The 14,745-nt window shown below is 47.7% G+C and overlaps 5 protein-coding genes across 5 annotated transcripts; 3 read left to right on the forward strand and 2 right to left on the reverse strand.

Moving 5' to 3' along the window:
* Window positions 1-92: 92 nt before the first annotated feature.
* EV420DRAFT_1651451 (uncharacterized protein) lies at window positions 93-685 on the reverse strand (the record flags this gene model as incomplete). Its single annotated transcript, XM_060478550.1, has 6 exons — window positions 93-121; window positions 169-200; window positions 245-260; window positions 310-359; window positions 414-536; window positions 585-685. 6 exons carry the CDS (start codon window positions 683-685, stop codon window positions 93-95), a joined length of 351 nt encoding a protein of 116 aa, XP_060322877.1.
* A 2,893-nt stretch (window positions 686-3,578) lies between these two features.
* Window positions 3,579-6,598, forward strand: EV420DRAFT_1585738 (P-loop containing nucleoside triphosphate hydrolase protein). Its single transcript, XM_060474793.1, has 6 exons — window positions 3,579-3,652; window positions 3,710-4,341; window positions 4,391-4,446; window positions 4,500-4,669; window positions 4,727-5,169; window positions 5,229-6,598. Exons 2-6 carry the CDS (start codon window positions 4,067-4,069, stop codon window positions 6,229-6,231), a joined length of 1,947 nt encoding a protein of 648 aa, XP_060322878.1. The 5' UTR covers window positions 3,579-3,652; window positions 3,710-4,066; the 3' UTR covers window positions 6,232-6,598.
* A 2,121-nt stretch (window positions 6,599-8,719) lies between these two features.
* On the forward strand, window positions 8,720-10,651 carry EV420DRAFT_1585755 (uncharacterized protein). Its single transcript, XM_060474794.1, has 15 exons — window positions 8,720-8,937; window positions 8,996-9,019; window positions 9,079-9,135; window positions 9,189-9,213; window positions 9,270-9,317; window positions 9,373-9,399; window positions 9,454-9,488; window positions 9,544-9,622; window positions 9,677-9,770; window positions 9,822-9,838; window positions 9,895-9,974; window positions 10,024-10,164; window positions 10,216-10,277; window positions 10,331-10,393; window positions 10,444-10,651. The coding sequence occupies exons 1-15, from the start codon at window positions 8,913-8,915 to the stop codon at window positions 10,639-10,641; spliced, it is 975 nt and encodes a 324-aa protein (XP_060322879.1). The 5' UTR covers window positions 8,720-8,912; the 3' UTR covers window positions 10,642-10,651.
* Window positions 10,652-11,298, reverse strand: EV420DRAFT_1585762 (uncharacterized protein). Its single transcript, XM_060474795.1, has 4 exons — window positions 11,184-11,298; window positions 11,053-11,135; window positions 10,906-10,997; window positions 10,652-10,850 (listed from the first exon to the last, which is right to left on the reverse strand). The coding sequence occupies exons 1-4, from the start codon at window positions 11,214-11,216 to the stop codon at window positions 10,756-10,758; spliced, it is 303 nt and encodes a 100-aa protein (XP_060322880.1). The 5' UTR covers window positions 11,217-11,298; the 3' UTR covers window positions 10,652-10,755.
* On the forward strand, window positions 11,299-13,969 carry EV420DRAFT_1585763 (uncharacterized protein). Its single transcript, XM_060474796.1, has 4 exons — window positions 11,299-11,699; window positions 12,205-12,697; window positions 12,750-13,773; window positions 13,829-13,969. The coding sequence occupies exons 1-4, from the start codon at window positions 11,328-11,330 to the stop codon at window positions 13,857-13,859; spliced, it is 1,920 nt and encodes a 639-aa protein (XP_060322881.1). The 5' UTR covers window positions 11,299-11,327; the 3' UTR covers window positions 13,860-13,969.
* The last annotated feature ends 776 nt before the right edge of the window (window positions 13,970-14,745 follow it).

Below are 14,745 nucleotides of genomic sequence, written 5' to 3' on the forward strand. Positions count from 1 at the left end.
ATCATAAGAGGTAACAGTGTCTGAGTGAAAAGGAAGGTGCTGATATGGCTGGGAAAGGTTTGAGTCGAGGAATTCCAGCCAAGCTTCTGTGCTTACTTTATCATCACAACCTCGGAGACACCTGAAATACATGTAAATATGAGCACGCGAAGATAAAAACGTACGTACCATCCTGGTCGGTGTTGTAAGGACCTGTCAAACTGTGGAATGTTAGGTAACGTCCCAAGCAATGCAGGATACGCACAAAGCCGCGTTATTAACTAACACAACTTCAATTGATGCTGACTGACGGGTGACCATATGACTCACCAAGAACATCCAGCCTCTTCTCTTTGCTCAGAAAGTCCTCTTGCAGCTTTCTTGGCTAACCTCGGGTCCTTCAAGTCGAAGGGAGCCAGATGACTTGCCCTGACCCAATACCCGCTTCCGTCATGCTCTTGATCGCGTCCAACGCCTTGCTTTCATTTCTTGCAGCAAGGTATACCTTGGCGCCTTTCCTAGCGAGATGTAAAACGGTCCAATAGCCGATTCCTGTACTACAAATCTCCTCAACTTTCGAAAGTTACGAGCTCAACACCACTCACTTTCCGCCAGTAACAATAACCACTTTCCCCGTGAGGTCAAGCAAAGACGCGCCAGCAGGGTAGAATGTCCACCTATCCACTATACCGTGGATGACATCCATGATGGTGAGAGCACAAGTTTGCCACGTGAAGCAACCAAGCTATAGGATGATAAACAACGGAGTAATGGCGGCTACGACTTACGATGTCCTATATATCCTGCTCCTGGCGCATTACATTAGTATAGTAGGATGAATTAATCATATCATCCGCAGTGAATGTAGCTGCAGCTGAGTCACTGTACAACGCAGTTTCGCAGTTTCAGCATTTATACAAGCCCGCCGAATAAGCCGATCGGTAAAACGGGAAAGAGCATGCACTTATTCCCGGGGCGAGAACACCCAGAGATACGATATGCGAGTTGTCCATGCTTTGTTCAAGTAAACCTCACACCAGCCTACCCAGTATTTGTGTGGTCTCACGTCCCTATGCTTCTGACTTTTCTTCCTTCTCATCTCCCAAATCCGGCGCAGTTCAATGGGAGCCAACTGCGACGAACTGCGCCGTAAAGAGTCAGTCATGGTCACTCTAGCTTATGTGGTAGTCGACAGCATGGGCCGTACCTGGACCATAGTCATCAACTTACGCTATCTTTACATTCGCCCTGCTTGAAGCCTTGATTTGACGCGCCAGCCCCACCACATTGGTGCGACGGAATGTATAGTGACGGATCTCGACTCGACTCACCTATGTAAAGGCATCACAGTAAGTACTCGCAGTCGGTGAGCAGAAAACAGCGATATTAAACAGCAAGAGAAAAGAAGAAAAGATTATCACTGGAAGACTCTTGGGTTAGGCAAGTGCACCAGTATCATTCGGGTGTATTTGCAGATTTTGAAGAAGATGGTCATCACGGAACGATGGAAACATGCGGGCCGGAGGCACTCGTCGAGAGTATTGCAATCCCATGATTAAAGGAACACTACGAAGCATTGGAACTTGCGGCATCGTGTGAGAACGCCCCTGCCAAGCATTGGAGTGGGCCCGCCATTTTAGCCTATCCCACATCCCACATCCCACATCGTCCAATGCAGAAGCGGTTATCATCGCCCAGACTCCTCATTCGCGGTTTAGGATTGCTAATGCACCAGTATGCTTCGGTATAGTTAACTTCATACTAAATTGAAAAGGATGATACATTAGGATGGATGCAAACGAAGGTCATTGTCAGAACAGATGGGAAAGGGGACAATAACAACGCGCTTACTGACGTATAAGGATCCAGTAAAATGGTAGCTCATCGCTGGTATAGAAGTTTGCGAATTGGAAATTGAAGAGAGGGACACACTGATTATGTTCTAGCTTCGACAAAGTATTAATTCAACTTCACATAAGCTCTACAGCTATGCAGCAGAACGTTCGCCGCTACCCTCCACGTAGGCGAAGTGACAGAAAATTGCAGAACAGTCATAGCACTAAGAATGGTCAGCCAAGGGAATAGCTGCACCGAAATCCTTGTCAATTTTCCCCTTTAGAACTATTCCCTCTCATGTATCAGTCTGGACTGCTGAAGGTGGCAATGTCAGTTGTCATATCAAAAGCTTATCCGAAGGAACTTCTAACGAACAGTCGGCCATGCCTTGCAGGTGTAAATTGCGCTAGAAGCGCGACTATATGCGTCTATACACACGCCTAGATGATCCGGTAATGTACTTTTTGCCTTTGTCGTGGTAGATCCAAGTCGAGGCGTGAGTATCCAGACAGATCCACTGTCAAGGACGCGTAATATGGTGTCGGTGGCCCATGGATTGACGGTGAAAGCCCTTTCCAATATTTTGACAAGGATGTTAGAAGGAAAGAGTGCTGTTTTAGAGGAAATTCATGTATTGCTATATTTGTAACAGATTTTGTCGCAATTGCTACCCGCCCCGGCGGCTCGAGCAGCCGCTCCTTCCACCCATCGAAGAATTTTTATCGTCCCATTCAGTCGCCTCCACACAATGATGCAGAGCGCCATGTGTGGGTAGCGCCTTCGTTATCATCAAAACACGCGCTAATACCCTACTGAAGGTCTGGTTGCACTGTTTGAAATGATACCTGCTTCTCTGCATTGCTTACCATGCTTCCGCAAAGCCCCGATAACACACCATGACGACGAAAGGAGACTTGCCGAAGACAGAGGTAACATGCATGTTCTCAGTCCGTGGTTAATGACAATATTTCGGAAGTAGCAATGATGATATGTTGGCCAGCATGGCTCCCAACTGATGTACACTGGGCAACTGCAGTGATGCCGTCTGGTGGAGGCGGCGTTCTACACACTTGCTGAGGCGGGCTGTGAAGTTATTTTCTCCTTGCCTGGGATTCGGGTTATCTTGACTCTTTCTGGCTTGACATAATCTTCTCCTTCGGTTCTCAGGATCAGTCAGATGTCTCTTCTGGTTGTTCGATGTCAGAATCCATCGGTGCGATGAGTATCCGTTTGGATGGAGGAATCTTGCATTAAGGTTTTGCGGCGCTACGAACTTCGTCCCTTGACACCGCTCCCAGGACTCTGGCTCTGCACAATCCGCTTTTTGTATTGATTTAGCGCCATTTGGGTATCCTTCCGGTGTGTACTGTATGAAATTTCTTGTGGCGAAGGGGGCCGTGCGGATGACTGGCCAACCTGGCCAAAGTACGTCCAAAAAGCTGGTATATGGAGTAAAATTTCAAACGTTATTTTGCCCAGCGGACCAGATCCGGACTTGGCTTCATGAGATGTTCCCGGATCCGAAGCTTTTTAACTTATAACAATCGCGGCTTCCTGTTTTGCAAAGACAAACAAGTCCTCAACGTGCTCATAAAGGATGCTTGATACTGCTATCTAACCTTTCTACTTATACCACACCCTCCATTTATTCCGTTGCATTGGATCGCCACTTCCAAGTCCCCCTTTCCATCTTGCATCCTTCTTCCATGGACGCATTCAAATCACTTGTTCAACCTCTTGTAGGCAGTGCCGCTGGTTCCTCCGTCATCGACGGTATGAAGCTCGTTGTCCTCGGTGGCACAGTAGAAACCGCTAGACGGGTATCGAGCTCCGCTTGGTATGTAATACCCCGGGATCCCTCTCTTCATCCTGTAACATATCTGTGGCAATTTAGGTCGCATTTTGTCAACTGTGAGCATGCTCTATCCCTTCTAATTTCTTTCACCTCCGAGGCAAACACATGGACTCCGCGCTCCAAACTCACTCCACTGCACGCACGTCTCATGTCACTCTATTTCATCTTATTGCAATGGTGCATTTTTATGCCTGCAATAGTGCTTTGTATCCTCTTCACCCTATTCTTTCCTCGATCTCTCCCCTAGAATGCTCTGCGTTCGGATGTCGTACCGACGTCGATGTCGATATCTTATCATTCTTCCTCGTACTATTGCGTACTAATTGGACAATCTAATTTGTAGCCTTCTTTCTTACGGCACATTTTTCGGAGGAAGACTCCCCTTATGAGTGGCTTATGCTTTGGTTGTCACGAAGGCCAGAGTGGCAATGGTCTCGAGAATTTGAGACTACCACCCGTTCTTCCTCCGGTTTTGGACGGACAGCTGACAACTCCTTTGGTGACGAGGAGGACGATGCGGACGGCGACGACATACCGGGAAGGGTCAAGACGCGAGTTGTATTCCAGCCGACGTTCGACACTACTCATACTATTTTCTATGGGGGACACTGGCTACGCGTCAAGCGGGGCAGGAAGAGTGACGGGACTGGATGTGAAGTTCTCTCCATAAGGTGCGCATCCTGTCTCTACCATTTTTGCGCTTGTTAATTAGACACAAAGCGTGGTCGCCCGGAATAATACAATTTTGAAACAGCTTGTCCTCGAAGCTAAGCGAGGTTTGTACCCTCCCTGTACGATATAGATATTCAGTCTGACGCCGTTTTTTTAGAATTTGAAGCAGAGGCGGTCCATCGCATACAGATATACTTTGCGGATTTCTACGGGAGCTGGCGCTGGACGGACTCACGGCATAAACGCCCTATGGGGTCAATTGTACTTAACCCGGGCGTGAAGGAGATGCTCCTCAATGATACGCGGGACTTTTTAAAATCCGAGAAGGTGCTGCTGGTTTGTACATTACTCGTGAAAGCGCACTTACGGAGATTTGAATTGTAGTGGTACGCAGACCACGGCATTCCTTTTCGACGAGGCTATCTCCTCCACGGTGTCCCAGGGTCCGGTAAATCGTCCCTGATACACGCAATTGCCGGCGAACTCATGCTGGACATTTACGTCGTATCGCTTTCGTCCTCCTGGATCAGCGACAGTACATTAACGACATTGATGGGTCGTGTTCCCGCAAGATGCATACTCCTACTGGAGGACTTGGACGCCGCTTTCACGAGAAGCGTCTCGCGAGACAAGAACTCCAGTGGAAACCCTGAAGGGAATAGCGATGGGGATAATGATCAAAGTGATATCCCCAATGGTCCTCCCACCGCCAGCCGCAGTAGGAGACGTCAACGAGACCAGTTGTCAGAAGTAAACACGTTGAGTTTGAGTGGACTCTTGAACGCACTGGATGGGGTGGCGGCAGCGGAAGGCAGATTGTTATTCGCGTGAGTTTTCTCCCCTCAACGTTGCGCACACGTTGTGATCCGTATCTTTTTTTGGCTAGGACAACAAACCATCTAGAGCGCCTCGATCCTGCACTCTCTCGACCAGGTCGTATGGATGTCTGGATAGAGTTCAAGAACGCGTCCAAATGGCAGGCGGAGGCACTGTTCCGCAATTTCTTTCCATCTCTGGAAGAATCTGCATCTTCGAAAGGTAGCTCCACGCCAAGTGACTCCGAGGACGATGAACTTCAAGGTATAGATTCACCTCCGCAAACACCGAGTCCAGGCTCATCGACGTTGTGGTCGCTTTCCCCTTCATTTTCATCGTCGTCCACATCGCTATCTCTTTCACCGAAGAAAAACGTCAACGCCAAATCCAGAGGCCGGGTGCTACCTCAGTTCGGCGCGAATAACCGGGCATATTTGCCACCGCCGATAGAGGAGCATATTGCGAATACTCATCACTCTGCGAAGCCTCTGGACAACGTGACATTGGCATTTTTGGCGAAGAAATTCGCGGATGCGATCCCACAGGAAGAATTCAGCGTGGCGGCGCTACAGGGATATCTTCTGAAGCATAAGAGCCAGCCATATAGAGCGGCAAATGAAGCGGCAGAATGGGTGATGAATGAGAGGGAAATGAAGGAGCGGTTGAAGACAGAGAAAGAGAAGAAGGAAAGGGAGGACAACGAGAAGAAGGAAAAGAGGAAGAAGGCTAGAGAGGAGCAGGTGAAGAAGCGGCAAGAATTGGAGCTGGAGAGGTCGAAGAGGGAAGTGAAGTATCGGGAGAGGGACGGAGGGAGAGTCCTTGGATCAGTAACGACGGTGACTGAAGAACCCTTTGTCGCCGCAGTGCCTACCCCTCTTCCGGAACCGACGGTTATATCTACAGTCGTTGCTGACGATGACGCGAATGAATCGGAAAGCGACGGCGAAGACGAGGTCGTTCTCCCTGCACCCACTCAACTCGTTTCTCCTAACGACTGGACTGCGTGGATGTCAAATCCTGACTGGATGTCGCGCCCACTCCCTACAGAGCCAGGAAAGTGGGCAAGACATTGATCTGAGTCCAAAGAGTTTCCGGACAAGCCTAACATGGAATGGAATTCACTAGGAATGTCTCGCCACCAGGTCAGTTTAGCATGCGCGCATGTATTATTCCATCATCACCACACGGATTTACTTTCAACTGTACACAGCATGACTTCATACTACTGTATCTCATCATTTGTTGTTTATACTACTGTAATCTCATTTTCCCTCTTTGGATCCGTTACCAAGTACTCTTTGTACAGGGAGCACTTCCTCGCTAACTTCGTATCTCAAAAAATTTTACGTTGAAGAAAATCAAGGTACAGTCACTCAGGTGTTCATTGACCCGCTTCCTCTACCACACCAGCAGATAGTTCAAATCTGGGGTCCCGGCTGGCTTCGCTTCGCAAGTTCTGTGACCATATGGCAGCGAAAATTCTACGTGCTTCTTACCGTCGGCAAACAAAGCGTGGAAGCAATCATTCGTCATGACATCTTCAATCCGAGACGACGGGCTGGACTGGTCTAGTGATCACCGTCATAAGCGGAAGGTGTATTTTTGATGTATACACATGTACATCCCAACCTTGACAAGGACACTTGTTGTCTCCATACAGCATATTAATCCAAGGATTGATCGAATTACACGACTTCGGAACGAGACCCAGAAGTTTATCTTCTGCTAATAAGAGCCTACAATGCGTTAAAGAATATCTAGAAAATGGTTCCGAACAGATTGTCTGCTTTCCCGGACCCGTCACTGGTTTGATAGACCTAAGGTTGAATTAAAAAACCCCGAGGGATTTCTGAGCAAAGCAAAGAAGCTGGTCGTGTTGTGTGTGTGTTTTCGCTTCTTTTACGTCGATGACCGACTTGTTTTGATTGATTGCCTAGCCGCGCTTTTCATCGGAGAAGAACTGTCTGAAGGTTGTAAAGACGGACTGGTGAATACAACGCAGAGCAAGACGCGTATGACACGTTCTTATTCGTTCTTATCGTGGTTATCTACTCTCTGTCGTGTGGACATACATATTTCTCTCTCTTCACACGAGCTCTCTGAACTCTCATGATCGAAAGATCTCATGCATGGATTCGGAATCTCATGACGTGAGCTCAGCCAGTACGAATTCGAACATCCATACTTAGAATATCAAACAGGACTCCAGCGTCCGGTTCAAGACGAACGGAATTATCACTGCGTCTATGGTCTGTCACAAATCATCAGCTTGTGAAACATCTACTCGTGTATATTACTCGCGTAGTAGTGGCACTACCAACGTGTTCACATACATAAACACCTTCCAGGGTCGTGTATCCTACAAACTAATACATGCAGATTATGTTCAGCCTGAATAATTCAAGACGTCTATGTACGGAATACCGTGACCCTATGCTTGTCCTGTGGCACTCTTCTCTAGAAAATCTTCATCGACCTTTTGGAGGAAAGGCACACACGTCCGACAGATCCAAGCAGCGGCAAACCAATTCCAAAGGATCCAGACAAAATAATTCATGCGGAGCGGTGATACTGATAGTCATTTTCGGAACTAGGCGAGTGATAAAGGATCTAAAGTAAGTCCGTGCCGACGGGATTCAATGGAAGGCATACAGGACATCCACTGTTCCTATAATCTATAGTAGTGCGCTGACAGCACCATTTTATTAGGGCTGCGCACCGTAACCGTATTGTACGGAAATACGGCTTCCGTGTACGGTATACGTACCGACACCGTGAGCGCCTCGAGCCGTACCGTACAACACGGCCGTCGACGGCCGTATATTTGTGGCAGTGCTACAAGGGGGGAACACGCATTTTTAAGGCCATAAATCCTCTTGAAAACATACTAGAATTACTTACCATCATTTTCTATGGGTCTCCGAGTCGGACGCGACATGTTAGGCACCTTCGCGAGTTCAAAATATTGCATGCAAGGCACTATGACATCACCAATAACCCCTTAAGTCTTGTGAACTGGGACAAAATGGTCAATTTCATGACCAGAATGTGCTCTGACGACGTTGAAATGTATGGTACATTGATTTTCATCATATTCAGCACTGAGATCAAGTCAGTTCTAGAAGCATACCTAGTAGCTGTGAATACGGCCGTAATTGTACGGTCCGAAGCCGTCAGCGTCCTTGACCATACGGTTTACGGACGGTTACGGACAGTGCGCAGCCCTACATGATTTTATCTCTCAAATTTGTCTTATGTTTTTTCTTGACTGTTTACGGATGCAATCCTATTCAATTAGCTCGGAAATACACATAACCAAGTCAGTTCATCTTGACACTTAGAGGTATATTTTCTGGAAAGTTTCTGATATCCGGATGCTAAGGATGCCATCTACTTGAGGCATACCCACATAACTACGAACCTGACACTAACCTAGATATGGGAATCACGTCATTAGGCGGGGAGCGGATGGCTATATATACGGCTTTGCAATCAGTTATTCTCCCAGAAATTTGCCTATAGCGGACTAAATTGCAGGGTCAAAATGAAATTCGGCGCCGGACTTTGACAAATTCCATGCAATAGGATACCACACGCGGGGACAGGATATCCGATACATAAGTACGTACTAAAGGCTGGTTTTCAGGTGTTCACGCCCTTTTGTTCTTCGAACTCTCTATCGCCCAGTGGATTTTATGGGCGTAGGAAAAACTTCGTCTTTCGTGTTCCCTTTCCACTCCTTCAACCGGTTGTCATGGGCTTGTACGACGAGTCACTAGGTGACCGACAAAAACTTTATAAAGCGTAAATCCTGCTGATTGATCATGTAATTTGTAGGTGTCCTGCTCCTCGGTATAATCAGTAGGTGTAAACTTGGTACGCAAAGTCCGTGTCTGTCAACGCTGAACACGCTCCCCTAGTTAATACCTATTTCTTCGGCTTCGTAACTTATCAGTATATGTCTTATTTCAACCGCGGTGAGTGACCCTTTGTTAGACATAAGTAGGCTAAAATTTAGGGCGGACTAAAGGATACAAGGATAGTCTTTGGGTCAAGCAAGTCGTTCCGAACATATACGACTGTTGGGACACTAAGATACCTTCTCCTGTAGAGCCACGGTTGCTTTGTTGTGCCTGAACGACACCGTGTATTCTGCGTCGTACGTATTTTCACTCATAGGCTAAACTGGGAGGCTGATTTTTCATGTTGAACAGTTTAATTTATATGGCATGGCTTTACTGGTACGTCGAACGTTCATGAAAGTTCCCGGACTATGAGCGAGAATGTTAAAATAGCGTCCAACATTATGGCGACCCCACGATCTTGACAAGTAAGTGCACCACCTTGGCGGTTGTCGTTGTCTTTACCATGGGGCATTGTACTAGGTGTTCCATGGCCTTCTTCGTATACCCCAGTAGCCAACGCCATCTCCTCTATCTTGACGCACCAATTCTTGACGGCGCGGTAAGCTCAAACGGTTCTTGTATGTTACTCATTCAATTCTAATTTGAGTATTAGAACCAGCCGTCTAATGGAGAGTAAGATGGTCTATGTCGGGGTCATGACGCTCTCAATGGGAAACTTTGTTGTTGCGATTGTCGCTGCGGTAAAGGCTTGTACCTTACTTGGTATTCACTGTCCTTGTCTGATAACAATTTTAAAGTCCTGGATGGCTAAAAAGTGCGTCTTCTGTTGGATATCTATTTTTACGATCTTATCCTTTCGATCATTTCCAGTATTTATGATCAACAGACCCTCAAGGAATACCTCATTGCGTGGCTTAGCTTACAAGCGGCGGTCGACATTATAGTCGCAGGTAGTAACCAGTGCCTTTGTGATCCAAGCCTAGTTAATGTTATTTGTAGGCACCCTTTCCTATGCACTGTACCGTGCTCGTACAGGTTATCATTGCACGGATAATGTTATCTATCGGCTCATTCGTGGAGCGGTGCAAACCGGTCTATTCGCCTGTATCTTTGCGATGGGGCACCTGACGGCCTTCCTGGGTAGGCCTGGATCTCCCTGCTTCTCATTCTCGTGCGAACTCATCTCTGTAGTTTCCCCGGATACTCAAGTGTATGCGTTCTTCGCTGGTTCAACAGGTCGCATGTATTCAATAGTGAGCGCGGACATGTTTAGGAAGTCTCCGCGACTCATGCGGATTCATTTCAGACTCTGATGGATACCTTGCATTCTCGCGACCAGCTACGGGATGCGCTGTCAGGTACTATGGATGTATGAACGGTACTGGATTCGTTTGTGTTATTTCTGATGTTTTGTCATAGGTCAACAGTTCCATAATTCGAACACATAATGGGCATTCATCATCAGATTACCCGAGGATATTCCAATTATCTACTGTCAACACCCGCCAGGACGTATTATCCGAAGGTGGGCCTGGTCGCACCAATACCAAATTAGTTCCTGGTCAAGATAGTAGCGGCACCCTTGATACCGACAGGTCGGGTGAGTATCTTTCATAGCGTCAGTTAAGCTTCGAGATCGAGGGTAAAATCATATATTCAGCCGTGTGTCGTAGTAGAAGTATGCACAACCCAATATGTACATCCAGTAGCAAGGTATATACGACATCGAAATCACTGGGTGGCGCCATAGTTGGGTGGAGGAGCTTGACCAGGAATTAATGCGCCCTGAGCCTGAGGATATGGCTTGTACTGTCCGTTACCGACGTCTACACGAGAGCATTCAGCTGAGACCTTTGAAAGAGAATGGTATGCACGGCGTACATTGGAAACCCCCAGCTCCGTAGCGTTCCTCGGCCTGCATCTTCTTGTAGATAAGCCAAAACGCGTGAATATGACCAGGAATGTATCCGAGACTGACAAGATATAAAATTTAACGACTGAAAGCCGTAGAAATACAGAAAAGCGCACAGAGTCAAACAGATGTTAATGAGAAGATCACAGCTACATCCCGTTAAGAATGCAGCTGCAGCTGGCGGAAATATGATTGCGACCTTGAGATCTGTCATTACAGATATAGATAATAAAATAATAAAGCTCACGAGGATGATGAGGACGTCTGAAGATTTGACCATGATGGCAAGACGAAGGAGCTGGAGAACGGAGCGCTTGGAGCCTGTGCATTTGATTACGTCACTTTACAGCCCCGATTTAGCAACGCCGATTCTTGACTTTGAACCACCACCATGTTGCCGCTCCCTTTCCCTGATCCTCCCACTATGTCCAGCCTTTCCGACGCTCGCAGCAGCCTGGAGACGTCCATACAGTCCCAGGAGGCTCTCGCAACCGAAATATCCGACGCAGAAGCGAATCTTGCCAAAGTAATTCAAGAGGCTCAGTGTCGCATCGACGCCCTACGGCGCGAAAAGACTCAGCTGGACGAACAAATTATCGCTACCCAGGCATATATCTCACCGATGAGACGTCTGCCGATGGAACTTTTACGAGACGTTTTTTATTGGTGCTTCGAGGACCACCCTTGCTGTGCATGGGTTCTGGCGTCTGTCTGTGTGAACTGGAGGCGATTGGCTTTGACAATGCCCCGGATATGGGCCAAAGTGAGTATTCCTTTTTGTTATTCCATTCTTCCAAATTCTCTCCTTCTATCTTGTTCTGGAGATACGGTGGCAACTTTCGGTGCTTTTTCGTCGTCCGGGGTTCTGAGACGTCCGGCTGTCTCAGCAGTCACGGCCATGCGGATCTAGTCGACAATGCATTCATTTTCGGCGTCCCTGCATTGGCTGGCTGTAGCCTCATTTTTCAATGATGTCTCCGCCACCGTTCGGGTCCCTAGTGTCGAACAGATGATGGTTCTTCTGTCGGCAGAAAGAGGCATCGTCTTGTCCTGTTCTACATGCAGGATTTCTCCAACGGCTGTGATCCAGCTTGACGCCACCTGTTGCACCGGTGCAGTAGACCAAAGACATCGGACGTCGTGTTTTTCAAATCGATGCCGCGAGGACAGAAACATGCACATTTCTTCTTAACCCCGTTTTCTTTGTTGCTTTTCCCCCGTTCTTTTATGTTTTTCCCCGCGTCTACCCGTCTCTGATCGTTTCCTAGATACGCCTTGTCACAACTCCTACCTCCTCTCCAGAAACCATTAGACTTTGGCTCGAACGATCAGGATCATCAGTGCCTTTGGACATTGAGATATACCTCCATGTTGCAAAAGGTACCAATGATGTCCCAACTAGTAGCCGTCGGAGGCGACGGTCCTCTTCACCTCCGACATCGTTCCTATACCCAGTGTCATTTCCATCTTCAGGACCTTCATACGTGATATCTCCTACAGGAGTGCTTCCGCCTGCGAACACTCCCATCATCATACCCATGTCTCCATCATCGCATCACAGTCATGATGTTTGGGTGCCTTCATCTCCACCGTCATATCCCAGCGATCGTCCACGCGGCGATAAGTCAGCTTGGGGTCGCGGTACACCATGGGGGTTCGTAGCGGTCTACTACCTCGTCGAGCAAATGCACCGTTGGGAGCGATTTGTGTTCCGATTCGACCGCCAATTCCCTTCCATGCTCGCCCTCAAATCAATTACAGGTGGGTTTAAATAAAGATCACTTGTTAGGGCATGTCTGAATATTTTTGGTAGGCGACGCTCCCTTGCTGAAGCACTTTGAAGTGTCAGCTGCGGAGTCTGTTTACTATCCTGATCACTGGGCGTGGCTTCCCAATACTCCATCTACAAAGCAGGTGGTGCCCGTCTTAGACACCGTGACTCTACAATACATTCCCTTCAAGTGGTCTTCGCCTCTTTTCCAAAGCAACCTCCGAAACCTCAATCTCCGCGCTCTACCTGCCTCACAGCACCCTCTGAACCAAATTCTCCATATTCTTCATGCAAATCAGCATTCCCTGGAGCGCGTTTCTCTTCACTTCCAAACAGTACTGCCTCCCATCCTACCCCTCTCTCAGTTGACACTCCCCCATCTGAAGGAGTTCAATCTAGGAGGGCACTATATGCTCACGAACCTTGTCGAGTCCCTCGTTTTACCGGACCTCGAAGAGTTGAATCTCGATATTGAAGCACGGGAGTCTATCGAAGAATACATCCAAACTCTTCTCGCGAAGACGCCGTCAACCGCGATGAACCTTAAACATCTCGGAATCGCATATGGTTACGGTACAGGACATCATGCGGAGGGGTCCATTCCAGACACAGTATCTGCATCCTCGCCGCCGTTCTATTATGGCTCGGGAGGTGTGGTTGTGTCATGGTTATTCCTGAATGATCTCCCCCATCTTGAAAGTCTCCGTGTGGGTGGTTCACATCTAGATGTACTCATGGCAGGGCTTGGCATGCCAGACGAGGAGATGATGACCGGCGCGGTGGCGATTGGTGTGATGGGGAGCACTGTCGTTGCAAACGCGTGGCTGTGTCCTAAGCTGAAGGAACTAGGGTTGAGGAGTTGTCATGGGCATGAGGGATGGGCAAAGCTTGTTCAAGCCGTGGAAGGCCGAAATCCCGACGGTGGTGCCACAGGGACTGTCGTCAATGGTTTGTCACCTGTTAGGCTGAAGCGGCTCGAGTTGTACGATAGCCAAGGCATTGGAGGGGATGTTATCCAGTGGCTAGAGAAAAGAGTTGACGAAGTTGTTTGGACGGAGAGCGAAAGGTATTTGTCTTTCCTGTTCTACCCCTAGCTGTTGGTCTAATCATTCGCCTACCAGGTCATCGCCTTCCATGTCCCCATTTGCCTAGATACCTTCGGACTATTTATTTTTTGTATTACTTGGGTCTTAGTGGTGATCTATCAGTAAGTATTAAAATGTATCTGTACCTATTATACTTCATCAATTACATTTATTAATGAATAGGGTGGTGTGTTGAGTGTCGATGTTGAGTATGGTGAGTGTATTGAAAATGACGACTCTTGAATGCTGATGATGAAAGAAGATATTCGGAACCACTGCCCAGCCTGCATGGGGCCCACTCCAATAGAGTGACTGGTAGGGTCGTATATTGCATGACTTATGCCCTCAATTGCCTCGGGGCGTACTGTTGGTAGTTAGTTAAAACGCCCAGCTATTCTCAGGCACTACGTCCGAAGCCGGTGTTGAGTCACTTGAATCGGTGTCCCGAATACCTTGAGATGGCAACCTCCCAGTATTCAGTGCTTGATTCACGAAGTGAATGTTGACAGTAGGAAATCAATGGATACTTACGAGAGTCGGTGCATCGAGCAACGCCCAATAGGTGCATTACGAGTATGTGAGGGCAAATGGCGTACTTTCTTGACCGTTGCCTCTACTGCGACAGTGCTTAATACCATGCGAATGATAAATTTGTTTGCAGACGGTTTATATTGCCGCGAGTTTGAAGGTAACGCGTTGGCTCTTCGTTCAACATTGAACGCTAAATAGCCAAAACCGCAGATCAATATTCAATGCACTCCGCAGGGCTCTAAAAGCTGAATAAATGAATTTCATTTCAAGACTCAAAAAGCTCAATCAGGAAGGTGTCGGGGTGCGCCGGCATCAACTAATCAACATATATATGCTGACTACGTATTTATCAGAAGCCAATAGCCAGCGAACTCAGCATCAGGCATGCACATGAGATTCAATAAGGCCTCTGCCCTATTCGT

Source organism: Desarmillaria tabescens (assembly GCF_030435595.1).
Source record: "Desarmillaria tabescens strain CCBAS 213 chromosome Unknown EV420scaffold_98, whole genome shotgun sequence".
Classification (NCBI taxonomy): Eukaryota; Fungi; Basidiomycota; class Agaricomycetes; order Agaricales; family Physalacriaceae; genus Desarmillaria; species Desarmillaria tabescens.